The sequence below is a fragment of the Drosophila sulfurigaster genome, chromosome 2L (assembly GCF_023558435.1).
Source record: "Drosophila sulfurigaster albostrigata strain 15112-1811.04 chromosome 2L, ASM2355843v2, whole genome shotgun sequence".
NCBI lineage: Eukaryota > Metazoa > Arthropoda > Insecta > Diptera > Drosophilidae > Drosophila > Drosophila sulfurigaster.
The window spans coordinates 17,281,702-17,308,999 of NC_084881.1; the positions used below are offsets into that span (position 1 = coordinate 17,281,702).

General features: G+C 36.0%; 4 protein-coding genes and 1 long non-coding RNA gene across 8 annotated transcripts in view; 3 read left to right on the top strand and 2 right to left on the bottom strand.

Annotated features, from left to right (window-relative positions):
• LOC133834979 (ring canal kelch protein) overlaps window positions 1–23,550 on the top strand; it is a 30,220-nt gene extending 6,670 nt beyond the window's left edge. The window contains exons 5-6 of one of the 3 annotated variants that reach the window (XM_062264793.1): window positions 10–1,136; window positions 23,476–23,550. In XM_062264793.1, the coding sequence (XP_062120777.1) occupies window positions 10–1,136; window positions 23,476–23,547 (1,199 nt within the window). In that variant the 3' untranslated portion in view covers window positions 23,548–23,550. Of the gene's footprint in view, window positions 1–9; window positions 1,137–2,175; window positions 5,059–23,475 lie in introns of those variants that run through there. The other 2 variants (XM_062264790.1, XM_062264789.1) reach the window with 2 other exon arrangements.
• Window positions 3,345–15,973, bottom strand: LOC133834983 (uncharacterized). Of its 2 annotated transcripts, none has more exons than XM_062264805.1 (8): window positions 15,882–15,973; window positions 11,832–12,359; window positions 7,817–8,159; window positions 7,017–7,420; window positions 6,820–6,941; window positions 6,613–6,728; window positions 5,683–5,800; window positions 3,345–5,620 (listed from the first exon to the last, which is right to left on the bottom strand). In XM_062264805.1, exons 2-8 carry the CDS (start codon window positions 12,148–12,150, stop codon window positions 5,150–5,152), a joined length of 1,893 nt encoding a protein of 630 aa, XP_062120789.1. In that variant the 5' UTR covers window positions 12,151–12,359; window positions 15,882–15,973; the 3' UTR covers window positions 3,345–5,149. The 2 variants fall into 2 exon arrangements, with proteins under 2 accessions (XP_062120789.1, XP_062120788.1); XM_062264804.1 differs by lacking the exon at window positions 15,882–15,973 and adding an exon at window positions 13,357–13,451.
• On the top strand, window positions 9,239–10,809 carry LOC133850819 (uncharacterized). Its single transcript, XM_062287049.1, has 2 exons — window positions 9,239–10,548; window positions 10,595–10,809. Exons 1-2 carry the CDS (start codon window positions 9,571–9,573, stop codon window positions 10,793–10,795), a joined length of 1,179 nt encoding a protein of 392 aa, XP_062143033.1. The 5' UTR covers window positions 9,239–9,570; the 3' UTR covers window positions 10,796–10,809.
• LOC133834989 (uncharacterized) lies at window positions 21,955–22,927 on the bottom strand. The gene has a single exon (XM_062264816.1). It carries the CDS (start codon window positions 22,881–22,883, stop codon window positions 22,551–22,553), a length of 333 nt encoding a protein of 110 aa, XP_062120800.1. The 5' UTR covers window positions 22,884–22,927; the 3' UTR covers window positions 21,955–22,550.
• Window positions 23,551–24,450: 900 nt separating the features above from the next.
• On the top strand, window positions 24,451–25,279 carry LOC133850241 (uncharacterized). Its single transcript, XR_009895609.1, has 2 exons — window positions 24,451–24,758; window positions 24,817–25,279. It is a non-coding gene; the product is annotated as an uncharacterized LOC133850241 (long non-coding RNA).
• The last annotated feature ends 2,019 nt before the right edge of the window (window positions 25,280–27,298 follow it).

Below are 27,298 nucleotides of genomic sequence, written 5' to 3' on the forward strand. Positions count from 1 at the left end.
TCTTTTTAGGCAATCGCTATGGCAGCGGCTTGAGATGTGCGCCACTTTATGCCAGTAATCGCAACAATTGCCAACGACAGCGCAGCTTCGATGACACCGAATCCACGGATGGTTACAATCTGCCCTATGCCAATGCCATGCGCTATGAGAATATCTACGAGCAGATACGCGATGAGCCGCTTTATCGCACCACAGCGGCTGCCGCTGCTGCTGTGGCGGGCAGTCGAGTGCCGCTCTACACGCGGCTGGATGTGTTGGGCCATGGCATTGGCCGCATCGAAAGGCATTTGAGTTCGTCGTGCGGCAACATCGATCATTATAATCTGGGCGGACATTACGCTGTGCTCGGGCACTCGCACTTTGGCACCGTGGGACACATACGCTTGAATGCAAATGGCGCCGCTGCACCGGCGAGCAACAGCAGCTGCACAGTGCCCAATTGTCAGGGTTATGTGAGCGCATCGGCCGGAGTTGCGGGCACAAGTGCAACGGCTGCTGCCGCGGCTGCTGCGGCAGCTGCTACAGAGTACGGCAATGTCAAGGTGCCGGTGAAGAACAGCGCCTCGTCGTTCTTCAGCTGCCTGCATGGCGAGAATTCGCAGAGCATGACCAACATCTATAAGACGACAGCGGCAGCGGTGGCTGCAGCTGCTGCTGCTCATCATACATCGCCACTCACGCCCAATGTGTCCATGGAACGTGCGGCACGCTCTGCTTCGGCGGGACCTGCCACAGCTGCAATTTCAGTGGCAGCCGCTGTAGAAGAGCAGCAAATAGCAATAGGCGAAAGTGTTGCCAACTCCACAGCTTCAGTGCGTCCAACGGGCGCCATACCCAAAGTGAAGACAGCCAGCAAGGCGGCCAAGGAGTCGAGCAGCAGCAGCAGCCACAGCAACAATGCAACAGCTGCGGCAGCATCAGCGGCTAGCTCAAGTGGTGCAGAGAAAGCCTCCACATCAGGAACAACCGCCAAAAGCGCGACTGTGGCCAAGAAAACCTCAAGCAGCGCCACACGTTCAAATTCTTCAGGTGATGCTGGGAATGGCACATTGAATCGCATATCGAAATCGAGTCTGCAGTGGCTGCTGGTCAACAAGTGGCTGCCGCTTTGGATAGGCCAAGGACCCGAGTGCAAGGTAGGAAGACAAACTTGTTATAAATCTTATATGAATGTTTGCTTTATGTTTACTGCTTATTTATCTTTCATATTTACCATTTATATTTAATCTATTTTCTGCTTGCTTCTTTCTTTGTAACATTTTACTTTCACTGCCTCTACTTAAAATATGTATATTTGGTATCTGTTAAAGCATCTGCACATCATTCGATTTTGTAAATAATAAGCGATAACAATTCAGTTTGAAATATTGTTAAGCCTCTTTAATTATGTGTCTTCGTTTCATTTTAATTGATATTGAAATCATTGACAATGCGATGTTTTATTTCTTAAACAAATAATCATTCTTGCAGCGAAAATAATTTACTTAACTTGAAGAAGATTTGTTCGTTTTTTAAATGCTAGTTTTAGATTGTGTATCTCTCTGCAACAACACTTTTATAACACATTTTTTATTTATTTCACACATTTCTTGACATTGTTTTATATTTTTGTATTCAAAAAAAGTTATTTGGGCTAACTTCTCGAAACCTAATATTTTCTAATTTTAGAATAAAATTTCATCCAACAAATTTGTTCCTTTCATTAAATCGCTACTTTTGGATCGCTTTTTGCTCTGTTTCCATAATCCTAGCTTTAGTCTTTTACTGGGTGTTCGTCTTTCTTTTCACAAGTTCTCTTTTATCTTCTAAGCAATGTCCCAATAATTTCTTGGTATTGTTGTATATTTTTCAATTTACAAGAAGTTTTTTTCTTTAACCCTAATATTTTCTAATTTGGTTTAAAATTTCTTCTAACAATTCGATTCTTTTTTAACTTAATATTGCCTTTTTCTCAGCACAAACATTATTAATAAGCCTTTAATCTTTTATTGATATTGCTGTTCATCTTACTTTTCTTATTCACAAGTTGCTTTCTATTTGCTAAATTCACATCTGCTTTACATTTATTATTTTGCTTTACATTCCGCTTCAACTTACTCCACTTTGCTATCTCTGGTAATAAGATCTTATTGGGCCAACAATTAAATAAGTTCCATCACTTTGTGCTGTCTCCAGGTGATTGACTTTAACTTTATGTTCTCGCGCGATTGCGTTAGCTGCGACACCGCTTCGGTGGCCTCTCAGATGTCCAATCCATATGGCACGCCACGCCTGGGCTTGGGACCCTTGCCACAGGATATGATGCGCTTTCATGGCGGATGTGCTAGTGCCGGCACAATGCGACGTGATGTCAATGCCACAAATCGTCCGCTGCACAGCAATTTAAGCAGACTCCGCAGTGGTGCAGAGAAGCGACAAGCGAATAGCTCGACAGCTAGCAGCAGCTATCGTTATGAGGATCCATCGTATGAGAATGTGCATGTGCAGTGGCAGAATGGCTTTGAGTTTGGCAGATCGCGAGAGTACGATGCCAGCTACAATCATCAGCAGCAACAACAGCTGCCACTGCAGCAACGTCCGTTGTTGCAACGCGCCCGATCGGAGAGTCCCACGTTCAGCAATCAGCAGCGACGCATGCAACGTGCTGCTGCACAAGCTCAAGCTCAAGGTACACCAAAGTCATCTTCGAAGTTGGCTGATCCCTTCAAGAACTACGAACTGAATGCGGAAAACAATAGTTTTAAGCCGAAGCAGCCAGCAGCTGAGGAGCTGGAAGGAGCTGTCGGCGGTGCTGCGGCAGAGGGCGGCGGAAGTATTGCAGAATTGGATGTGGAACTGATGGAGCCAATGAATTTGAGTGATAACGAGACTGATACAACGACAACTACAACAACAGTAGCAACAGCAGCAGTGGCAACAACTTCAGCAGCAGCAGCAGCAGCAGCAACAACTACAGCAACTAATAACCAACAAACTGCAAACAATGCTCATGAAGCAAACGATTGAAAACTGAAGAAAACTCCTATATATTTTCCCAATTACAATTAGTTGATATCGTTCACAAATATCACGATTTTATTTTACTTAATTAATTTGTAATATAATTTAAGCTACAAACTATTTGGTATCAAAATTAGATCTCAAGCGTAACAAGAAATTGGCACACACAAAAAATAATATAATTTAAATATGGGTAATTCTCTGGCGAAATTTGTGGCGTGCGACAATAAAACATGAACTGAAACATTTTTAAGAATAAGTAATAGGTATTCTTATAACTCCAGATTAACACAATATATTTAGCTAAGACTGATTTTAGGATCATTTTCTGTTTTACGATAAAATATATAAATTCCTTCATTTTTTGTGATTATCTTAAAACAGAAAATAATTCAAAAATCATTCTTAGCTCTAATTAAAGTGCTAATCAAGAGCTATCAGATTCGTGTTGCCTCAAAATAAAAAATGTTTCGGTAAATGTTTTTGTTCATTTTAGATAGTGTCGCACACGACATTTTCGCCAGAGAATTACCCATATGATTGTAGAATTTGATACATTGTAATTCGAGGAGATTCACCAAAGCTCGAATATTATTATAAATACTATTTTGAATACTAGAAATCTAAGATGTATGTCTTCAAAACTTCAAGTAGTAAAAAGGCCATATAGAAGACGGATAAAACATGCAATACAAATGCGCCATATCATGCACATTTTATGTATAAGCCAGACGAGTAGTCTATGTAGTAGAAATAGTTATCTAAGCAATACGCATTTGATATTTGATTTAAAGTTCTGTTTGTTAAACTGCCCCCTCCAAAACTTTTCACTATTGAGAGACTAGTTGTTAGTGTTTTCCTTGAGATATTGTCATTTGTTATGTGCACTCTGCTTTGTTTAAGTTTTTCTTTGCAATTCTGAAAAGATGAAAGAGAGCAACTCTAGTTTAGGTCAATTAGTATAACAGGTATTATTTACATAAAAACAGACATACATACTTATTATATACATATAGCTATATACAAGAATTATACAAAAACCCAACAAAAAAATCAAAGAAAAAGAAATCATATACAATACTCCCAAAAATATACAAATATATACGATATACTGTAGTTTTAAGCATACTTACATGTATTGCGTTTAACTAATTCATAATAAAAATTCAAAAAAAGAGAAAATTCAGAATGACTGTTTGTCTTTTATGGTTTTATTTTTGTATTTTAACAAACTATTATAAAATTGCATGATTTTCATTTTCATTGCTTTTCCTTCTTGTTGTTGTTCATATACACAGATACAGATACATATAATTATCATATCATAATTAGAAACTAAAAAAGTATTGTATATAATATCTGTCATAATATTATAATATATATATATATATAGATAGATATTACTTTTTTTGTTCACAACTATTGCGCTTGGCTACGATGAATTCCAAAAATTGTATCTTTTGTTTTGCTTTTCTTGCGCTACATTTTTCATTTCTCAGATAATGTTTTAAATTTTTAGATAGCCGATATGTTTTCGCTATGCTCTTCCTATGTCCCTCCCCCTTCCCCTACCTGTCCCGTCCCCTTCTCCCACACTCATTCCCTTTCTATGGTTAGACTCAAAAGAAGCACAAAGATCCGAAGAGCGACTAATTGCATATACTTCGTAGTATTCCTACATATACATATGTTATATAATATATAAGTATATACGTATTTGTTTTCGTTTTTTTTAATTTTGCATAAATTTTCAGTGTTTTATATCTTGTATTTCTTTTATTAAATTTCTCGCTATTTCTACAAGCTTCATTTGAAAATTTGCTGATAAGTTTTCTGTTTAGGATTAGAGAGTTGTATGTATATTTTGTTTCTTGTTGCTGCTTGTTTTCGTAGTATACTTCGTTTCACCGCCTCATTTCGATGCTAAACTTAAGAAAACTAAACTCTAACTAAAAAAATCTTTAAAAAATTAGCTCAGAACTATACAAAACGCTTTAAGCGCGCGTCTTCCCTCACACTCACACACACACAATAATGTATTATCAAACTTCCTCCACACGGCTCGGCCAAAAAACGTTCCTCACAAAACTAATTCTGTCATTCTCTGTTCTCAATCTCAATATCAATCTCAATCTGATTCGATGTGCTTTTACTTGGGCAACTCATAGATCTGGACGGGCAACGCTTTGGGCGTTATAATCTCATCCTCGAAATCATCATCATCGCCATGTATGGCATAATCGCCGCCATTGTGCTCGCTCTCAAATTCATTGGGCACAATCTCGACATCGCTGGGACGGATCGTGCTGCGTGATCCTCCGCCAGCTTCACCATTATTTCGATCCGATCTCGTTTTAGTCGATTTGGTGATGTGATCGCGCAGCATGTGCGAATAAAGTATATCGTCTATGTAGTACATGGTGCCCAGATTATAGACAAACACTTCGCTCTCCGTAATCTGTGCATTGTTCACGCTCGTGTAATTACTTCCCGGATTACGGGTGATCTTCACATGTCCCCCGCCAATTGTCTCATACACTTCGTTATCCCGCAGATCTCGATTGTAAAGTCGTCCACGCACAAAGTGATTCAATAACATTTTAATTCCGCGCTGCGATGCCTATAAAAAGGAATTCACAATATTAGAAAAGTTTAGCTAGAAATTATTCACTGAGAACTTGCCATAACATCATCGGAGAGCCTGTCGAAGCCCAGCTTCTCGAAGGCCTTGTCCTCAGGCACAAAGAAAGTGTAATTGGCGCCAGAAATATGAGGTGCGATTTCCGCATTGTTTAGATATCTAAAAGAAGTGTTCAAAATATATATTTACAATTAATTTGAATAAAGATATGTTAATATATTAGATCAGAAACTAATTTTGTTGGTTTACCAATTGAACTTTTAAACTTTTCTTTAGGAACTATAGTATTTGGTATTAAACTCGTTTCTTTAGACTTGGTATTGTAAAACATCAACGGGTTCCATACTAACTTTAACATATTAGTAGCTTTATCGTTTAATAAAGGTTTAATATGTGATGTTATTTCAATTTAAGTCATGTTGAAACTTAAATTCGTTGTCCATATTATTATTTTCAAAGGCAATAATTAAAAAGATTGACTTTTGAATATAACTTTAATTTGACCTAACATTACAAACTTTTTAGAATTCTTCTTTTAATAGTATCACTATTTTATTTATAAATTTGTATAGCTCATAGCTTAAATTCGGTGTCTTTTTTATTTTGAATTTAATTTAAAATTTATGAAATTTTAAACTTATATGCGGCTTGACTTATTTTAAATATGAATTTGAATTCTCAACTTAAATTTGTTTGAAATTTAATTCCTTAATTCAACAAATTATTTATTCTCCTCCAAATTAGATAAATGCAAGACTTATTTCTTTTCAATTGACACCTTTTCCATTTCAAATTTAATTTGTTAATTTAATTATTCAAATTTCAATTTAGTCATATTCAACTTTTCTTCCCTTGTCTCATTTAAAATGTAATTTGTCCCAGTGCTGATCTAATACTCATTTGGTTTATTGCTTTCACATTTGCTGGTTAATTGATTACATGGCTTGAGTGTCATAAATATTCAAGTTTACCTTGTAATTTGCGTAAAACGTGAATCTCGCTCCAAGGCCAGAAATGAATGCGATAGAAATTGTGCGCCAAACCACGGGAAAGCGAGCAAAGGAGGCGTCTCCTTATCCTTGTGCATCTGCATTGATAACATGCAACTTTAGCTCATATTTCAAAGAATGTGTGTGTGCGGTGTGCGAGTGTGTGTGTGTATGTGTGTGATTTGTTACCTGATGCAATTTGGAAACCACAGCCTCGGAGACAAATAGAACCTCGGAGATGATGAACACCTGATTGCCATTGGAGAGTGTGTATTCCGACATAATGCTCACATTGTTCACAGTGGGCGTGGCTGTTTTGGGGAAAATGAAAATCGTAAATTATTTGCAAATTGCTAAATATGTAAACTAAGAACTTTGGCACTTACGTTGACCATGGAAGATGACATCCTCACCGCCCATGGTGTGGACGACCATTTGATCCATATTCTTAACATCGGAGATGCGCAACGGGCGCTGCATGGGCAGGAAGTGATTACGCAATACACTCTCGGTGAACTCGGGCACACTGAACGGATAGAAGCCCCAATCGATGGGATGCCAACGTTGAAAGGCATTGTCCGATGGAATGAGGACCGTATAGGCATTATCATCCATAATGCGTGTCAGATTGCTTTTGGAGAGAAAATGCTGAAAGACTTTGGTGCCCGTCTTCATGTTGGCCAGAAACGACATCAATGGACTGGCCTTTGATTCCTTAATAATGGGCTCCACTTTGGCATGTGCATTGGTAATGTTTGGCTGCTCCAACGGCTGTGGGTCATTGTAGCGACTGCAGAATAGAAACGGACGAGAAGATGCATAGAGAGAGGGATAGAGAGAGAGAGAGAGAGACAATGGGTGGTAAGGAAGTGCCTCGAAAAGTTACCCAAAAAAAAAAGTACTGAAACTTTTCTAGGACTGTGTGTGTGCTGATAAATTTCGCATGAGTGCACTATTTGACCGCAAACAAACTAGTAGCATTAAGGCTTACACTGCCAAAAATTTCTCGTTAAAAATGTTTTAAAAATGCAAAAAACTAAAGTTTTGTTGGGTCAAGCAAATCAAATAGAAATTCCAAACAGAAAACTATGACTGAAGCACACAAAGTTTTTTTGTGCACTCTCTAATCAAGTCGTAAATCAAATAGTTTCAAAGTGTGTTCCGTACAAAATTCGGGTGTACTCACTTGTTCGTTTCCTGTATGTTGCGCTTGGAATAGGGCGATTTTCTATCGCCCAAATAACCATCAATTCCGATGGCCATCAAATGTTCATTGATACGCAGCTTGTAGAGTATTTGCTGGCCATTGAGTAGCCAAACATTGTTGTGCGACTTTTCCAATTTACGAAAAACGATTTTATGTCCATTCCCATTACCAATTGACTCCTCCTCTTCCTTGCCATTCGATGCGGTGTTGTAGCTATCAAAGATTTTACCCGGCACCAAATGCTCCAACATGAACTCCTTCAGGCGCGGCTTCTCAATGCTGCGCACATCGATTTTGGGTATAATTAATGTGTAGGGTAGATCTACAAAATAAATAATTTATAAATTAGATTGTTATCTTACGTTTTTTAAAATGTATATTCATTCTAAAAATAATTGCAGGTTGTTTTGTATTTTAATTAAGTGTAATTCCTGCATTTACTCTATAGTTAAACTGAAGACAATGAACCTTCTAAGCTTAGTCAATTTTTGATATTATCATATACTGAAATAGTTGCACGTGCGATTTAATGGGAGTGTTTGTCTATCGGGTTTACTATAGTACTTGGATTCATTATTATGCAGCGTGTATTCGATCACGAGCATAACAATGATTTATCAAATTACTTGGCATTAGTTCTCTGCAATAATTACGAAACTTGGAATATCAGAAATATTAATATTCTGTATTGAACTCGAATTTGAATATTGAAAACGATATGATTACGGTTTCGAAGCTATAAATACATTATTACGTTTACTGTACAGTTTGTCTAAACAATAGTTTAGGGTTCGAATTTTGCTAATTTGCATTATTTTATGGTTGTTAATAATATGCTAAAGTGTGCAAAGGCCCAAAGAATTAAGTAAGAAAGGTCAATATATGCGATATTAAATTTAAAATATGTATGACATACTGCAAAAATACTACAATTATATCGATGGTTATATTTGGTATATTGAACATACTATATTCAAAATATGCCAGATTGTAATTGGCTTGAAACTGTTGATATTGAAAATATTGATATAATATTATTTCATATACTGAACAGTTTCTAACATTAAGACCATTTATATTTATAAATGAGTTCTCTATAAGAATATTAATTTGAAAAATGCCAATTTCTTAAAATAAAACCTAAAAATCATTTCATTAATATGATTTCGGTCTAATATCAAATGGTTTTGAAATCAAGATGTGTTTTATAACATCAAAATTATGATTTTTATCTCAGTGAGAATTGAGTATTTCTTTTTGAAAAACGAACAGATTTGAATGTTCAAAATTGCAATATTTTTACTACCTTCGGTTGTATTTTATTTAGTACATTAAATATATACTAAATTTACTATTAAATTGCCCTTATTTTTACATTTTTGAGGTGCTCATGATTAAATTTGTTTTGTCCTTCTCATAGAGTCTTAGCTAAAATGTTTATTTTGCAACTTGAACTACTTTACACAATATATTATATTTCCACACACGCTTCTAGCAAAAACGTTTGTGCACCCTTACCACATAGAGTAGGTTTCAATTTATCACTTTTTTTTTTGGTTGTTCTTCACTTGACCATGGCCATATTTTCCGAATCCTTAACCATTAAAGCAATGATGCAATCATTTAGCAAATCATCAATTTATCAACGTCGTCGTCGTCGTCACTGAGCCACCCACTTGATGGGTTCATAGAATATGGAATGGTTCGACTGCTTGTGCTGACTCAGTTCACTGATGACGGCTCTAACAAAAACATTACAAATTCTCGCTGCGTTGGCAACTCTGCTCGGTTGCAACATCTATCGCTATGCCCCAGAATGTGGCAAGTTTAAGCGACGTCAAGCACTGCAATTCGTCATCTCGCTGATGCACTTCATCTGGATTCGCCCATGGATGTATCTTTCCATGACTCTGTACTCAATCTTTTATATCAAACACTTTCTGCAGATATTATCGCTAACTGCGAATCCCAATGATTATGGCTTGCAAATGGTTTACTATCTCAGCGCCATCATCTTGCGGTATCAATACATAGTCGTGTGTGTGGCTTTCTTGTATATCTATAAACACTTCAAGAACGAGGTGCAAACGATGCTCAACGAATTTGTGCTCATTTATCGTGACAGTAGAAGACTCAGTGGAAATGAACCTGCCATCAATTGGTGGCTATTTCTTGTGTATGTAAAAGAATCTTTTATTCCTGCTGCGGATATGTTTTCCGAATATGAAATCAGTCGTTTGCCCTATGTTGGACCTGAATCCATAATCAGCAGGTTTTGCTTTCTATCGGCTGTGTTATTTGTTTGCCTTCAACCTTTTGTGCTCTCAATGCTGGTTCATTTGGGACTTTTGCTGCTGTATGGCTGCTACAAACAGCAGTTGCAACTCCGACGTTGCCACACAGCTACCGCACACAAAGAGCTCTTGGATCACTATATGGCATTGATGAAACTGCGGAAAAGTTTTGAACCATTTTTCCGTCCATTCGTTTGGACAGCTCTCTTAGCACATCTCACGGCATTTATGCTCAACTTTCATATATTTTTGTACGATCAGCATAATATTAGGCATTTTCTGCACATCTCGGTTTACGCAATGCTCTATCCACTTTGTCTGCTGCAGCAATGTCTCTCAATAAGCTCAATTGAGAAGCAGTTTGGATCGCAATTACTGCGCTTTAGAAAGAATGGCAAGAAACAATCTCAGGTGAGTTAGGGACTAACTATGTGCATTCTCTATATTTCTTTTCTTTTTGTAGCTGCAAATCTTCTGCCTCTACAAGTTGGTTCTATTTAGTGCCAGGGAACGCAGCAACTGGAATATTTTTCAATATAATCGCAGTCACATTCTCGAGGTTTTCTACTATAGTTGGGTTTTGTCCATGTTTACAAACAGTCTGCTTGTTGCCTCCCCAGAGGCTTGGACAAAGCATTACAATCTGACGCATTCTAAACCCTAGATTATTTATTTATTTGCAATATGACAGTTTATTGTTGTAAAACTCTTTGAATTATATAACAAATTTACTATAATAATGTTTGGTTTTTCTTTACGTTTAGAAGAAAAATTTAAGGAGTTGCTTTACAAATTGTTTGCATAATCATTAAATACTGTTTATAAAAGCTACCCATAGGGTAGAAGAGTATTATAATTTTGTGTCTACGGGAAAAAAATGTCACAGGCAGAGGGCATCCCCTCGAAACCGAAAAAATACATACAATAATAGAGTTTTTATAATTTCTGAAAATTTGACTGAGATCGCATAATGTTTTTAGAAGTTATTGAAGACATACATAATTATTAACGGGGCTATTATTGTATCGATATACCAAATATAGATAGAATGAGGTAAATTTAAGTATTTTTGCGGTATATTTCTTGTTGCAATCAGATACAATTTTGTTAGGAGTTATTCAACAAATTCTTTTGTATAGAAAAAAACGTCTTGTTGTAACGGGTCTTAGTAGCTTAGGCTGACAATGTGGTATATTTTGCGCTCGATGGTATAAAATATATTTTTTGGTATATTTGTAGTATTTTTGTGGTATTAATCTGGTATATTTTTAAATTAATACCGCACTATTTGGCTTTTATTTGAATTGGGTAGACGGTAACTCACCGTCGAGCACACTCAACTGCAGCTTTCCTACTTATTATTGCATCGAATTAAATATTATATTATTTTTGTTTTATCATATTACTAATTTTTTTTTTATATTATATAAAGAATCTATTCTATTTATTTGATCTATTCAATTATTCATCTGTAATATTTTCACATTTAAATATCTTTAATATTCTCATCTCCAAACACATAATTTATTTGGTATTTATTACCGTACAAGTAATCGAATGGTTTTGCCCCCATGATTCACAGCAGTAAATGAACTGAATACCTCTGAGTATCTTTTAAATTGAATTTCAGTCTGTGTATGTGTGAGTGTGTGTGTGAGTGTGCTTGATATTTGTATTTGTGTGTCATTCGTCGCACTCACCAGGCTTGGTCTTATAGCCGTATAGCTCTAAAACTGGAAAGCCATCGTCGATAAACCGGTAAATGTGCTGCCACTTGTCATCTTCCTGATTGCGTTGCATTGCCACCAAATCGGGCAGCAGTTTGCTCTCAATCAGCTTGGCATTCTTCAGACTTGAATCAATTTGGCGTTCCATGATGCTGGTTGCTGTTGCCGTCGTTGCTGCTTGTGCTGCTGTTGCACTGTCGCCAGTGGTTGTTGCTGCTGCTGCCACCAGCTGTATGAGCAACAACAACACCAACAATGTTGCTGCCGGCACTTGCAACATTTTGTGTGACATTCAAGTTTTAGTTTTGTCTATTGTTGCGAAAATTGTTTTTAATTGTTAGCACTTTTCAAGAGTTTTCACACACTCTCTCTCTCTTTTCTTTTCTCTGGAGTGTTTTAGTTTCAAGTTTTGTTGAGTTTCGTAATGCTTATGGTACCACGATTTTATTCATTTTCACTTGCAAATTCTTTGCCTCAAACACTTTACATAATTGCCAAAAGCTGTTGGAAAAAGATAAGTGAGCAACCAAAAATAAAAAAAAGGAACCGAGTTGGACAGTTTTTTTGATTAGTTTTTTTTGTTGTTTTAGCGTGTTCAACTCATTGAAATGCCTGGCGTTGAGTCTTCAATTTAATGCTCTCGAAAAGTGTTTTGTATGCAAATGAAATCACAGTTTCGTTTATATGCCCAGAATAGAGTATCGAGCGGATCACAATTGAATTTGGACCTGATGCTATAAGTACAGCTTTTGCAGCTTTTTCGACATATTTGGCTCGATTACGTGCTGCTGTCTGAGAAAATCCGATCGAAATGAAAATGCGAAGAAAAACCAGTCTTTGAAACGATTTTCTTGACAGTTTTCAAGATAGTGTTTAACAGTTCAGTTTTGTGTTCCTCTTTTTGCTTTGCCGCAGCAGAGACAATTGTATCTAAAGATACTTTTACGACTATTGCGAATTTATGTGAAAAATTTGCAAACGCGAAAGTGTGTGTGTGTGTTTTGTTATTCGGTATGATAAACAACCATAATATGCGACAATTTGTTTATTTGCTGACCTTTGTGCTTAAATCTGATCGCATACAAGGCTGACAGTCAGCGGCACATGCAGAGAGATACAGACACAGTCACAGACAGATTCAGATTCAGATTCACATAGAGAGGCAGCTAAATGTGAAGAAAGTAAATTAATATCAATTGAAGTTGACAAACTAAACGGTCGACTACGGCGTAAATAAAATAAATCCAAACTGTGACACAAGCGCTGGCTTGGGCGGCAAACCCAACTAATCAAATGTGAAAAGACTACACACACATACACACGCGTAAATATATATAAATGTGATGGAAATGTATGTGTGGGGAAATGGAAATTACAAAATTTTCACTTTTCTTTTAGGCAAAACACAAAAATAAATATGCTGTAGTTTTAGTTTCTTTTTTTTTTTTGTTGTATTGTAGCTGCATAAATGTTTGTAAACTCTTGGCAAACTTTTCACCTTTGGCGACCATTTAGCGAACCGTACCGAACCAATTCCCGTTTCATACTGCAAGTCTGGGCGCGCTAAGCGTTCAACCGGGAGTCCAAAGCGGGCTTAACGAGTGCCCAGTTGGAAATTGGCTGCGACACTGGGTAACCAGTTCGCTTTGAGCAAAAATGCGAAGCTACTAGCTACGTTTTTACTACAGTTCAGAGGCGGAAAAGTGTGTAAAATGTTGACTTATAACATAAAAGAATTTTAATTATATAAAATTTTGTTAAAATGTTGCTCACATTTGCCACTGGGCACTTCTCACTTATCACAAGCGCTCATTATTCATGATTATGCTTTGGTTTTTTGTGCAAAATTGTGCAACTGACGTCGCAACGTTGTCCCTACTCACATGAACATATACATATGTATGTATATAGATATATGTATGTATGTATATATAGTGTGTGTGTCTCTTTCTGTCCCTATTGTAGAAACTGAGCATCTCTGGCTGACTGACTCTCTGTCTGCCCGCAATTGCTGTGATTGCTGTTGAGAGTCACCCAGCCGGTGTCCACACTGTGCTGCATGACAAAAGCAAAAGCAAAAGCAAAAGTCAAAGTTGCAGCAGCAGCAGCAACAGTATCAGAAGTATGAGCACTCTCAAGCTTATAGTTGTTCTCATACTCCAACTCGAACTCGTAGTTTTTCTTTTTTTTTTTTGCTGTTATACAAATTAACATTTTCGGCTTCTTATCTGTATGCCGACGACTCGACTGCTTTTTTAATGAGAGTCTCGTGCAATGCTTTTTGTTGATTGTGTGCTCTGCTGTCGCTTCCATTTGTGGCATGGAACTGCTGAACCTGCTGCCGGTTGCTTTTCTCCCCTACTCTTCTCCCCTAGCCAACGAGCAGTTCTTATTGAAATTGATATTATTGTCAGGCGGATATTTTATTTTTAGTCAACTCTCAGTAGGCACCGGCAAAAGTGACTGCATTTCATATGCATGATGATTATCTTTGATTTAAATTGTATTGTACTTTTTAATGTATACTTTTTTTTATCATAAAAGGGCTGCGGATGATTAAGTTCTAAAAATATATTAAATAGACAATGCTATCTTGATGTTGTGCACATTGAAAATATGTTATTAAGTAAATAAATTATTTATATTTGCAAGCACAAATTAAAACTATCAGATGTTGATTAAAATAAACTATTCATGAAAATAGAAGATAAACTTATTCAACAAAATAAAGACATCAAGAGAGTTTCTTTGAGCCTTAGATCTCAAATAGCTTTTCTTTGAGGAAAATTACATTTAGTATCAAATAGCTTACAGAATTTTAAATAGCAACTTTAATTTGCTTGATATTATCTTTCGGAACCTTTAAGTTCAACCTTTAATCTCAACTTCCGATTGGCATTTCTAGTAGAATAAATGAAGTGTGGCAACAAAATGTTGAATAATTGTGTGTGGAACATTTTCCCGTTGCATGCGCTTCTAGTTTTTATGTTTTCAACATAGTTTTTTAATTACTTTAGAGCTAAGGTTTCGTTTACTTTCTCAAAAGCGACGTGCATTGCACGTATGATTAAAAAATTCTTGTGAAACAATTTTCATGGGTTTTCCGCTACAAAAGCCGGTAAATCAAGGCAAGCACGTACACACACACACGCACATGCACACGCTCACGCACACATAGTTCTCCATAAACACACACTTGTTTATAATGTAGATGGGAGGTTGAGAGAGGTTGGCACCTGGAGGTGGACACAGGTGAGCATTCGCAATTTTTGCCGAGCTGCAAATTAGGGGGGGAAAATTCTCAGGAATGTGGCGGAGCATCACATCGTTTGTCCAAATTGTGTATACGAAAAACCGAGTGGAAAAACTATTCACAACTATAGTTACTACTACTACGAGTGCGAGCAACCAACCGACTACAACTACAACTACGCATACTACGACAACTACTACAAGCAACAACAACAAGAATAACAACAACAGCTACAAGCTAGGATGAAAATGAAGCCGCTTTTGCTGTTGCTGTTGCTGCTGCTGCTGCTGTGACTAGCTCTTGTTGCTGCTGCGGTGGCTGCTGCTGCGTTTGTGTATCCAGAGTGCAAACCAATTGAAATTAATTTGCATAATACACATATACGACGATAAAGCTGGACATTCAGCAATAGAATTATCATTGTTCGTCCCGTGGACAGAGAGCAATAGCATTTCTGTTGCCCAGCGCTAATTCTGGATAATTCACAGTTTATTGCACTTGCTTTTCTTGCACAATTTTCTCTTCCCTCTCTCCTCTGCAATCACTCGCACTCTCTTACTCTCTCGCTTTCACACTCGCTCTCTGTCTCTTTTCCCTCGCTCGGAAACCAAATACTATTTCATTTTAGCCAAACATTTTGTTAAGTTAATTAAGGCAACTTTTATTTCTTTGTGTTTTAAAATTTGCACACTTAATTCGATTAGGTTTGTCTATGAGTTTGCATTTGAGAATTTTCTACGTTTTTCAGCATTTTCACTTTGGTTCTTTACTTTGCGCTCAACTCAACACACAGCTCGCGCGACTCCGCCAAAAAATGATTGCGTCTGTTGTGCCGGAAAATTTACGACAAATTGAGAAGCTTTCGCATTGCTTGCGTCGTTGCTAGACGCAGTCGTCGTTGTCATCATCGTAGTCGGCGCTTTAGGGCTCCTTGGGTAATGCGTCGTGCCTAGGGTTGTCAGATTTCATGCAGGGATTTGCCTCTGACAAATTTGTCATTTTTTAAATTCCATCATATGTTGGTTGTTAATGGATGACAAAATAAATTGTCGCATAACCTTTTTACACTAATATTTCATTTAATAATTGTGTATTTTTAAATGTTTATAAAAGCTTTATACTTAACTAAGACACAACTACGAAAGCTGTGCAATGTCGTTAGCTTTGAAAGCATTTTAGCTTGCGCACATATTTTCGCAAATACAAGTTATGAAAAGCTTACTTTAGCATGGACTCAAACCTGAAGTGTTGCCAGCATACAAAAATAACACGCATACGCTGCGGTGTACAGCGAATAAATTTTGTGCAAATTACTAAACACAAATTTCGAAAAGTGAATGCTTGAAATAACAATTTATTTCATTTTATATTATTTTAATTTAGAAATAAAGTAAACTCATATTAGTTAAAAACATTAACAGACCATGTTGCTTTCACCGTTAATTTAACTCGCTTCAAGATTCAATAAATTAGTGTATTAATTAACATGATTTAGCATGGAAAAATTACCTGTTTATTTTGTCAGTTTTTTTTGACCAACTACATCATTATTTACGTGTTTAAACAATTAATTGATGCTTAGGAATTTGCTTTCCTTAATTTCTGTTTAATATGATTTCTTGATACACATTGCAACTGCAATTGTCTATTAATCAAGTGTGCGCAAGCGAAACGGCAACTGCATGAAATTATTAACACATTAACAGGCCATTGGTTGGCTGATTTATTTGTGTTATTCATAAATATAATATGCTGGCATCATTGGCAACCGACACGTGACAATAAAGGCGAGCATAAAATATGCCAGCTCAATTTGTTTGCATTTCGCAAACATTAATACAATAAATAAACAAGGTAAATTTCACCTAGACGCAGCGAGCGATTATTACATACCCTTTAATGTACATGAATTAATCGCATAGTTATGAAGCTAGACGTGTAAATATACTCGACTATTGAATTTAATGAGCATAGGGTATAATAAACAAATATGCCATGTGTCAGGTAGAAAACAATGCAACATACTATTAAATGTCAAATTAATTTTCATGCTATTAAATGCAGCTGCAAGAAAAAAGGGCAAAAGTAAATACACTCGAATAATCGACCATAAGGCAATAATAAAAAAGAAGAGAATAAATAAATAAAGCCAAGGCAAACGTTGTTGGAATACTTATTGTTCATATATGAAGCTATATATGCAAATAAATGTGTTCAACGTGCAGATTAAAGCTTTAGGAGCAGCTTATGCTTTGCGCCACTGACTTAAATCTAAATAAATATAGTCCAGACATGGACACACTCAGACCACTTTTGATGTGTGTGTGTGTGTGTGTGTGGCCACAAGCATTCCTATAGATTCCCATTGTACTGGCGCTGGCAATCAACAGTGTGCTGGACACAATTGTCCTTGCGATTTGCTATCAAATAGAAAGCATAAGAGCGAAAAACAAACATGAATGAGAGTGCTAAATTGAATGATACCCTGCCCAAGAAGGAGATATCATGAAGAGGCAGAAATTACCAGTAAAAAACTATTGTCGAGTGAGCTACACTGTTTCAATAAAACGACAGTCTGAAGATGCAATTAGTAAATATACTAAAAAGTAGTAAAATATAACGAAATATGCGGAATATACGAAATATATGGAATATCTTTAGAGTAGTACACTCAAAATACACCAAAGGCTGTATTTGGTATTTTGATAGAGTACTACATTCTAAATATACCATAGAGATCAAAATATATCAGTTTGTCAGCCAAAGCAAATAAGACACGATTGGAGTAGGCATTTTTCGTCAAACAAAATAATTTTATTAATAACTTCTACAGTTTTTATCTGATCACAGCGAAATCATAAAAAACTGTTGTTGTTATTGCTTGTACCAAATTTTTAAATAAAGCTTCCTATACGATTTTTTTTTAAAATAATAAGTTCTGTTAAAAAAAATATATTTCTAGCTCTTAGTCTATGAGATCTAGGCAGATGAACAGACTTACAGAGGGCAGACAGACAGCCAGACAGCCAGATAGACAGATGAACATCATCAATGATATAGCTTCGTTTATAATGAAAAAATGATGAAAGCATAAATTGAATTAAAGAAAATGCTGGAACTAAATACCCCATTTCTAATACATGGTATTGAGAGTATGAAAAAAAAAACTAAAAATAGTTAAATGACATGAAAGGCCAATGCCCAACACAAAAGTGCAACGAGGTCGGAGCACACAGCAAACTTTGCGGTTAAAACTAAAGTGGCCTGTTAGGCTTTCACAAAAGTGTCCAAAAACTTTCCCATAGAAAGAATGCAGCTCATCTGCATTTGGCTACAATTTTGCAGTGTGGTCTTTTCTCTTTCACTCTTTCACTCGATGTTTTTTTTTTTCTTTTTTTGTTTTGTTTTCGTTTTAATATTTCAACACATTTTCGCATTGCAGTGGAGAACTATGGCTGAACTGCATATATACACAGTACGTTGGAGCAGTAGAAAGTCTGATGCTCAACGTGTCTCTTTGTGGTAATTTATGCACGTTGTTTGCGTACTCTTGACTTTTTCGGGCATTTTCGGGCTTACAGAATAAATAAAAGATGTCACAAAATGCTTTGACATGCTCGTTACTCGTTACAAATACACTATATATAGTATATATATATATATGCAGTACAATTATTCAGCTGGTCGTATTTGCACTTTTCAGTTTTGGGTTTGGAAGTTGACGAATGTAGATCAACAAGATTTGATTTGAGTTGGTTTTGCTCCAATTTACAAAAATACAACTGGGAAAAATACTGGAAAAGATTTTCAAGTGTTATTTAAATTTTTAATTCAAATAAATACACGAGGAAACTTGCATAAAGATAACATTTGTATAAACTTAAATAAATTTTAAAAATGTATTTTTGACAATCATATTGATATTTGAAAACTAGTTTAATCTCTGCATGTGATGAGTTTTTGGCTAAATATTTTTAATATATTTTGTATTTTTACTGAAAAATTTATGAACATTTCTCATTTTTCTGAAAAGGCCTGAGGAGGTGCTTGAATATTGAGCTGAAATTGGCCAATTTTTGGCTAGTCGAATGAATGATAGCAAAACGAAATCGAGAAAGAGTTGAATGGGTTTATTTTCATTGCGAATGATTCACGTTTTTCGGTTAGCACCGCATCAGCTTAACAACAAATTGGCAGTTGAACTTAATTGAATATTCAAATGCGCTTGTATTCAATTAATCTGAATGAATACAGCTAACTCATTCGCGACGACAGTTCTGAAATTTTCAACTACAAACGTTTAAAGCATTTCAATGCTAATTACAAAATGCATATTTACCAGCATATTTGTGTTGAATCATTTAAAAAATAATTACTCTAATTGAAAGTGTTGCGGTCGTCTTTTTGCTTTTGGCATGTCAATTTATTGGTAAAAAAAAAATAACACGTAAAAAATACATTCCGTATGTGCATAATTTACATACATTATTAACAATAAATATTTACTAAAGGTTTATTCGTGTATGTTTGTGTATACAATCTGTCTATAATCAAATTTGTTTGCACTTTTGCTTAAAACGGAATTGATACATATACACGATTTATCAATTGAATCTGTTACGAAGCTGATAAAACAATATGATTACAATTTAATATGGAATGCATAAAGTACGTTGAGAGGTGCTTGAACTCATTTCAAATAAGCTGCGTTCATTGACACAGTCTTTGTTATTTTCTGCTTTAAATTTGGCTTCTAAAGTGAATGTATATTTTATACCCGCTACATATAAGGTAGAAGGGTATTATAAGTTTGGATGCAATCAGATGAAAATTGTTAAAGTTATTTAATAAACTCTTTGGTATAGGAAGAATGCCAGTAAGTAGGACTTTCTTCTCATATTTTCGGGTAGTACCATATCAATATATTCTTCGGTATATTAATACGGTATATTTTGTGGAATAATACCGTACTGAGCACACACGACTGCAGCTTTCTTACTTGTTTTTCTTTATTTTAAATCTTGACATACAAACCGAATATTATATGTTCATATATATTCTCATAGATATTGAGTCTTCAGTTCCCAAGGACTTTTCAAATACTCATTGCATGCCTTGGATACAATTTTCCATTTAGTTAGTCTAACGTTGAGCTTGCCAGCACTTGAGTAGCTAAATAAAAAGCATTCAAGTAAGATTTACTTAAGCCTTAGATTTATTTTCCCAGCCAATAAAAGGAGTAACAGTATTTTCTCTGTTTTCCTTGAAGCCTGTTTTATTGTGCAATTTACTTTTGAATTAAACTATTGTGTATTATTCAAGCTTTGCATACAATTTAAAAAATATTCGTAAATAAAAAACTACTTCGCAAAACAATGAAACGCAGTCTGCTTTTGTTGCCATAAAACATTTATCGACCATATTGGTCAAGTGGCAGGACAGCAATAAATCAATGAATGCCTGAAGCCGTGTATAAATGTAGACTCGATTATGAAATACTTTGGAAAATATGTGCAACTTTAACAATTGTGAAAAAAACTTGTTCAATTAAAGTCAAGAGAGATGTTCTGACGCTGTAAGGCATTGATTGAATTTTTCGTATTTCGTATGAACTTAATATTTGTTTTTTTGATTCAATCAATGGGAAGTTGTCTTTAAATAAAATTAATTGTCGGTACAATTTTGTAGCAAATAATTAACCACTTTAATTAGCCGTAGACACCAAAGAAATACGGTTTCAAGCGAAAGCAATGCCAAAGGTTTGACCTATAATATGCAGCGTAATCTTTTGCACAGTCAAAGAAAAATTATGTGTAAAGGCCATGGCAAGCGTCTAATTAGAAAGCCACTCTTATCCCGGCAGTGGCTAAAAATAGAAAAACACCGAAATGGAAAAAAATGAAGAAGAAAAACAAAGGACCACGCCTCTTTGAGCTGGTCCCACAAAATGAATATCCTTCGTTCCGAGTCTGTCGCTCATCGTGCGCGGCAATCGCCATCGCCATCGCCGTCTCCGTCAACAAACGGAAATGGCATTAATGCTTAAGCTAAGCGCACTCTGCCATTATAATTAAATACGCCGGCGTCGTCGTCTGGACTAGCAGAAGGAGAAAGAAAACCAGCGAGAGAGAAAGAAGAGAGAGAGAGAGAGAGAGTGAGAGAGTAATCCACATGTACTGCACACTGCAAATAATTAGCATGGCTCGACATCTGAGAGAACGAGAAAGAGTAATTAAGGTAACTCAGCTGTTTGCCCCGTCCTGTCTTCTGACAGCGGAAATTAAAGTTTAATGCCCCAACGCGTTCACTATTTTGTTTCTAAAGGATGAGATTTCCCTTTGTTATGTTTTGCTCTTCTCTCGAAAATAAAAGTGAAAAGTGAAAACGAATTGCAAGTGCATGTTAAAAGTTGTGTTTACAAATTAGCAACTCAATGGTGCTGCAAGTTTTTAATTACGTTTGATGCAGTAGCAAAAAGTGCAACAGATATTTTCAGTTCAGGGAATGCAATATATAACAATTTAAATGAGTTCAGTTTGCTAATTGAATTAACCTAAATAAACTTGTTACACTTCGTTGATAGATTACCCAACCCAATCAATCAAGTGGAATTTCAATAAACAATCTCAATTTATAATTGCTCCAATTCCAATTGTTAGCTATTAAAGTAAGCTGGTAGATAAAAACAAAAGTGCGTCACAGAATTTCGAGAGTTTAAACTTTTGAATTCTTTGTGAACTTTATGGATGGCAACTATTCTCTCAATATTGTGGGAAAAAATTCTTTTTCAATATTCAGCGACTTCTCATACTTTTCGATGGAAATAAAAAGTCAATAAATGCGTGGTTTGCGCCATTGATTCACAAGTTTTATTTTTATTGCAATAAATTATTTTTGTTGTATAACTGTCTATATATGAGTTTATATTTCTGTGCTCGATGACCTTCAGTGTCGAGAGTTCTGCTGTGTTACCAATTATATTTCATTGTCACTCGATGCAATAACTAACTAACTAATAGTGATTTAGGTCTCAATTGAATTTAGCTTATCTTGCACAACGGATAAAGAGAACATACTCTATATATATGATTTTCTTATTTATGTGTTGGTTGCTTCATTTATTGGTCATAAAAAAAGCGGTTTGATTACACTTAACAGGTTTTGTACATAAGATACACACGCACACACACACATATACATATCGTATCAGGAGCACGACAAAGTTATAGTATTATATAAATACTAAATACAGTATTTGTTTCCTTTTCGCAGTATTTAAACGCTATTTGGCATTGGTATTAACTATATTAAAGTCTTTTCATTCCGATATGATAATATTTAATAAGTTGACACAACACTTAAAAATGTTCCCCAACAAAATGATATATTTCGTCACATTAGTCACACTGTTCGAAGTTGGTTGGATGACTAAGAAGAAATCATCGCACTTTGATGCTCTGCACCTCCATCCAGATCATGACAGCTGCTATCGCCACATAGGCAGCCACAATGAGCAGCACCTGCAACACGCTCGTCGTGAAGACTTGCACCACCAGCAGAATGGTGCCAAGGAGAAATACGCTGGCCAGAAAGAGGATCATCAGTATCGTTGGCCAACTGCGAAACCAGGCATTGCGTTTATCCGGTGGCGGAACATAGATCGGTTTTAATGGACTGTATTCCTTGCGATATTGTGTTTCGTAGCCGCTGGTAAAATCGATCTCATCATGGCCCGACGATGTGCCCGCCGCCTTCTTCTCGTCTGTGTCCATGCCGTAACGCGTGCGTCTTTCAACTAATCGAGCAGCAGCGACAATTCTCAGGCAGTCGAAACAGTCAACAGCAAGTCAACAACAACAGCAACAACGACAACAACAACGATTCGAATCGACCAGTTTCTGTCGTCAGTGAGCAGTTTTTGTCTGCCTCATTATCACAAAGCACAAAGGTGTTAATTGGCAACAACAACTCAACAACTGTGTTGTGTGTTGACTGTTGAGTGTGTGTGCTTTTCTGACTCAGATAAGATAAGTGAGAAGCCGAGAATACTTATAGCACATATTCTTCGTTTGACTCTTTCAAAACTGCAACCTTATCAATTATGACTTCAATTATTTTGTGGCTCTCTCTCGTTGTTGGAATTTTCTGACTAGCCAGAAAAAAGTCTTACTATATCACTGACAACTCTATATTTTGTATACAAAACTGTTGATTTTATGGGTTTTTTGTTGACTGTTGTCGTTAGCTTTCATCATGAATGAAATGCGTTTCAGTTGCCCGCGCTGAAAGTTTCTTTTTCTCCACTACAATTCATATAAGTAAACATAAACAAAAATCTTTCTGACGCTGCTCTTTCTTATGCAGTATATTTGCAGATTGCATTTTGAAGTCAAATACCACAATACCACTCATATAAGCTGGAGATACATATTTTGATGGGTAAGCGATATTTTTTTAAGATTATTAATTTTGTATTCCAACAATTTCAACTATCGATAACTTTAAATACTCTAAATTTCATTAAATTAGTTATTTTGCTTTATATACAAAATGCTTTAACATAAACCCATACTTCGAGACTCATGAATTTTAAAGAGTATTTTTTAGTCGATTTCCCTCGCAACTTGTTCTTCTTTGGCCACATAAACCGATCAAATTTAAAGGCCGCATTTACAAACACATAAATAGTTAAACAAATGCCTTTTCTGTTTACATTGTAACAATATTTGCTGTTGATATTTACTATCGTATTTTTAATGGTTAAATTTCTAACGAATACAAATATGTTAAATATGTTTATGTATTGATTTAAACTACAAGCAAACACTGTATAATTGTTAGATAATAAAACATGTTACAGTGCCGGCAACTGGTGTTTTTCGGTAAATTTCTCATGCCGAAAGTGTCAAATGACCCCCAGCAAATGGTATTCAAATTTATAATTAGCTTAATATATATGCGAAATGTAAATAATGTTGAAAATGGAGAGTGGAAATCAGAATACCCTGGGGAATGAATTGAATAAATAGATTTTTTTTTTTGGTTGCATAATGAAAGAATTATTTTTCTTCTCTTTTAAGTAAAGACTTATGAAAGAGTTGTGAAATTTTTTAAATATTTTTCCATCATAAACTAATACCTTATCAGAGCATAAAGCAGAGTTAAAGCCATCTGCACATGATAAGGAATTTTACAATTAGTTCATGTTACATTACTCCGCATTAAATCGTTATACTCTTTTCACGCATTAAAAATATTTACAGAGTAAAAATGTATTTTGCTGATGCTTGGAATTAAATTAAATTGTATAATTTCAAATATATAGAATTACAATTAAGCTAATAACAAAAGTGCTGCTTTTACATATGTTACAATATATTTACGTTTTACAATAATTAGATATTTAAATGGTCTCAAGCACTTAAATAAGTTTGGTTGACAACTTTGTTGGTCGTATATACAAATTCAGAAAATATATTCCTGGGAGGCCAATGGTTTCTTAGAATAACAAATGCTGACTTCAGCATAATGTTGCGTCGCTGCCTTTGGTCAGCTCCGCTTTTGTTTTCTGGGATCAGTTTGCTCATTGTCATTAGGCTAACAACAACGTCGAGTCGCGGATTTTGTTTCTTCAAAATGCCTAATCGGTAAATCGAATCAAATTTGTTATGTGTAAATAGTCAACTAAATGCGAATTTTCTTTAGGGAAAGTAGAGAAGTGCTGTGGGATGATGATAGCACTCCAGAGACAGTGATCGACGTGCCTCAATTCGAAGAGGAAATGCAGTTACCCGAAGAGGGGCAATTTTTGGCTGCTTGCAGGCCAGTTAATCCAATGGTAAATTGGACTCGATTGGGGATACTGTTGTGTGTTGTGTATAATTTATTTATTGTGATTATTTTATTGGGCACTTACATTTACTCTAAACTGGCAAATTAAACTCAATGCCATTCGTTATTTCAAGTGGCTTAAGTGAAAAGAAATTCATTATTATTTATAAGAAAAAGTATCAATAGTGAAACTCAAATGCTATCAAAATATATTATAAATATCATAAACAACTATTTTATATTATAAGCAAATTTTGGATGAAGATTGCATGAATAAAATATATATTTGAACTGTAAAATGCTTCAACAATATTAAATATAACATGCACTAAAGCAACTGAATCTCTTTTACATTTTACAAATAAAAAGCTTTGACAGCAATTTTGTTAAGTATGATAACAATTTGTGTGCATTTGGGATATTGCAGTCATAAGTTAAAGTTGACGGTATAATTGGCTTAAACGGCTGACGTTGCTCACTAGATATATACTATATATATTCGGATTGCTGACACTACGACATAGTATTAGAAGAAGCAGCAGTTTGCTTACAAATCGACAGTCCCTAAACGCATTTCAACTTTGCCCTCGTTGCAAGAGTATCTGCAGTGAGTGCTGCCAAACAATTTAAGTTGTTACCAAAGTCATCAGCATTCTAGCTGCGGCTACCACTGAGTTAAAAACTTGCCCCTGTTGCAGTTTCTGCTTGCCGCCATTCCCTCTGGTCTGTCTTCCTTCTCCCCCCCCCACCTTTTTTTTTTTGCGCTTTGTGACAAAGTTTTTGTTGCTATTGCGCATTTGCATAAGAGCAAAAGATGTTGGGGCAGATAGAGACGGAGACAGACATGAGTTGCAGCTACAGCTACAGCTTCAGCGTCAGCTTTAAGTAGTTGTTTGCCTTTGATGTTGTTGAGCAATTAGGCAAATCTCGAGAATTGCTGACAGTCAATTCAATTTGTTGCCAGCGGCTGCTGGCTTTTCCATGTTGGTCAAAAGCATAATGTGTGGCCCCACAGCAACCAAACGCACATACATTAAACGCAGTGCAGCTCTCTGCTTATGAATTACGAGGAGAGAGGTCCTTTTGGCCTTCTATGTAAGTGCAACTAACCAGAATTCTCGTGGCTGGCAACTTGGCCGTCGTATTTCATGGTGGTCCTGTCATAGTCGAGGCCTGAACTCTGCCATTATTTCTAGAGCCACAATTCACGTAGCACTTTTGGTCGCGACCCTCAAACAAAAGTTGTGCTGCATCTCGCACATTTCAATTGTTTCAGTCCCAGTGCCCTGGACATGCTCTTATCTAGGCATAAATTTGTTTAGCCGCCACGGCTTAGAGCACGCCTACCTTTACACCTAGCAAAAGCTCATTATTCAAATCTAAGCCAGCGCTTTAAAAAAAAAAATAAAATCAAAAATAAGTAAAAAGCGAGAGGAAAAAAAAATCAAAATTCATGAGGCAATGTGCGAGAATTATAGCAAGTTGCTGCTTGACGGTTTTAAGGACGCCAAAGCCGGCCCCAGAATGCGTTTGTTGTTGCAAACTTTTTCCATCAAAAGTTTCGGTTTTCGATACGCTTACTGGTGGCAGCAGCAGCAACAGCAGCACCATCAGCATCAGCATCGCCAGCCGCAACAAAAGCAGCAGCGGCGTCGGCTTCTTCTTCCAAAGTGCCACTTCCGCTTTGCGTCAGCGAACACGGCGACGGCACAAAAGTGTGACTGAAGTGGTTGGTTTCAACCAAACCCCTCTGGTAGCTAGTCGCCTCTGGTTGCTGCTTCAGTAACACATACACACATACACACACAGGTGTTAATTAACTGGGGGACCGACAATCTGCACTAAATTTTAAATTGCAAGCCAACCAAATTAATGAGACTTGCATTTCTTATGGGGGTAGTGAAGTAGGTGATGCCTTTTCTTTAGGTTGTTCTCTTTTTGGGTGCAAAAAGTTAAAACTGAGTTTCTACAAAGTTTTGCGCAACATTTTCTTTGATTGATTTAATTGAAATAAAAATTTATTGTAAAAAGTAGACTGAATTTCGGGTTATCAAATTAATCAACTCCTACTGTTGTTTATTTACATTTTTAATTGTGAACAAGTATAATAAGCATTGACATTAAGGCACATTTTAAATAAAAAATGGCAATTTTATTTCGTAAGCATTTGTCCAGCATTAAACTGAGTAAATGTATTTTCATTTCAACCACGTATTTTGTATAAATATTTTTGCATTGAGAGTCTGATTATTTGAAGAAAACTGCCAGTGTATATAATATATTTTCTTGATAAGCAACTTAGCATTCTATTTATGAGCTTCGATAACAAAGATAGTCAGCAAAACTAACGAGAGAT

Bases quoted from the DNA above. Each gene is read 5' to 3' on its own strand.
- LOC133834983 (XM_062264805.1), bottom strand. From the start codon at position 12,150: ATGTCACACAAAATGTTGCAAGTGCCGGCAGCAACATTGTTGGTGTTG. The intron at 6,942-7,016 runs GTAAGTGCCAAA...TCCCCAAAACAG, and splicing joins TGTCATCTTCCATGGTCAAC to CCACGCCCACTGTGAACAAT. The intron at 5,801-6,612 runs GTAAACTTGAAT...CACTTCTTTTAG, and splicing joins CGTTTTACGCAAATTACAAG to ATATCTAAACAATGCGGAAA.
- LOC133834989 (XM_062264816.1), bottom strand. From the start codon at position 22,883: ATGGACACAGACGAGAAGAAGGCGGCGGGCACATCGTCGGGCCATGAT.
- LOC133850819 (XM_062287049.1), top strand. From the start codon at position 9,571: ATGACGGCTCTAACAAAAACATTACAAATTCTCGCTGCGTTGGCAACT. The intron at 10,549-10,594 runs TAGGGACTAACT...TTCTTTTTGTAG, and splicing joins AGAAACAATCTCAGGTGAGT to CTGCAAATCTTCTGCCTCTA.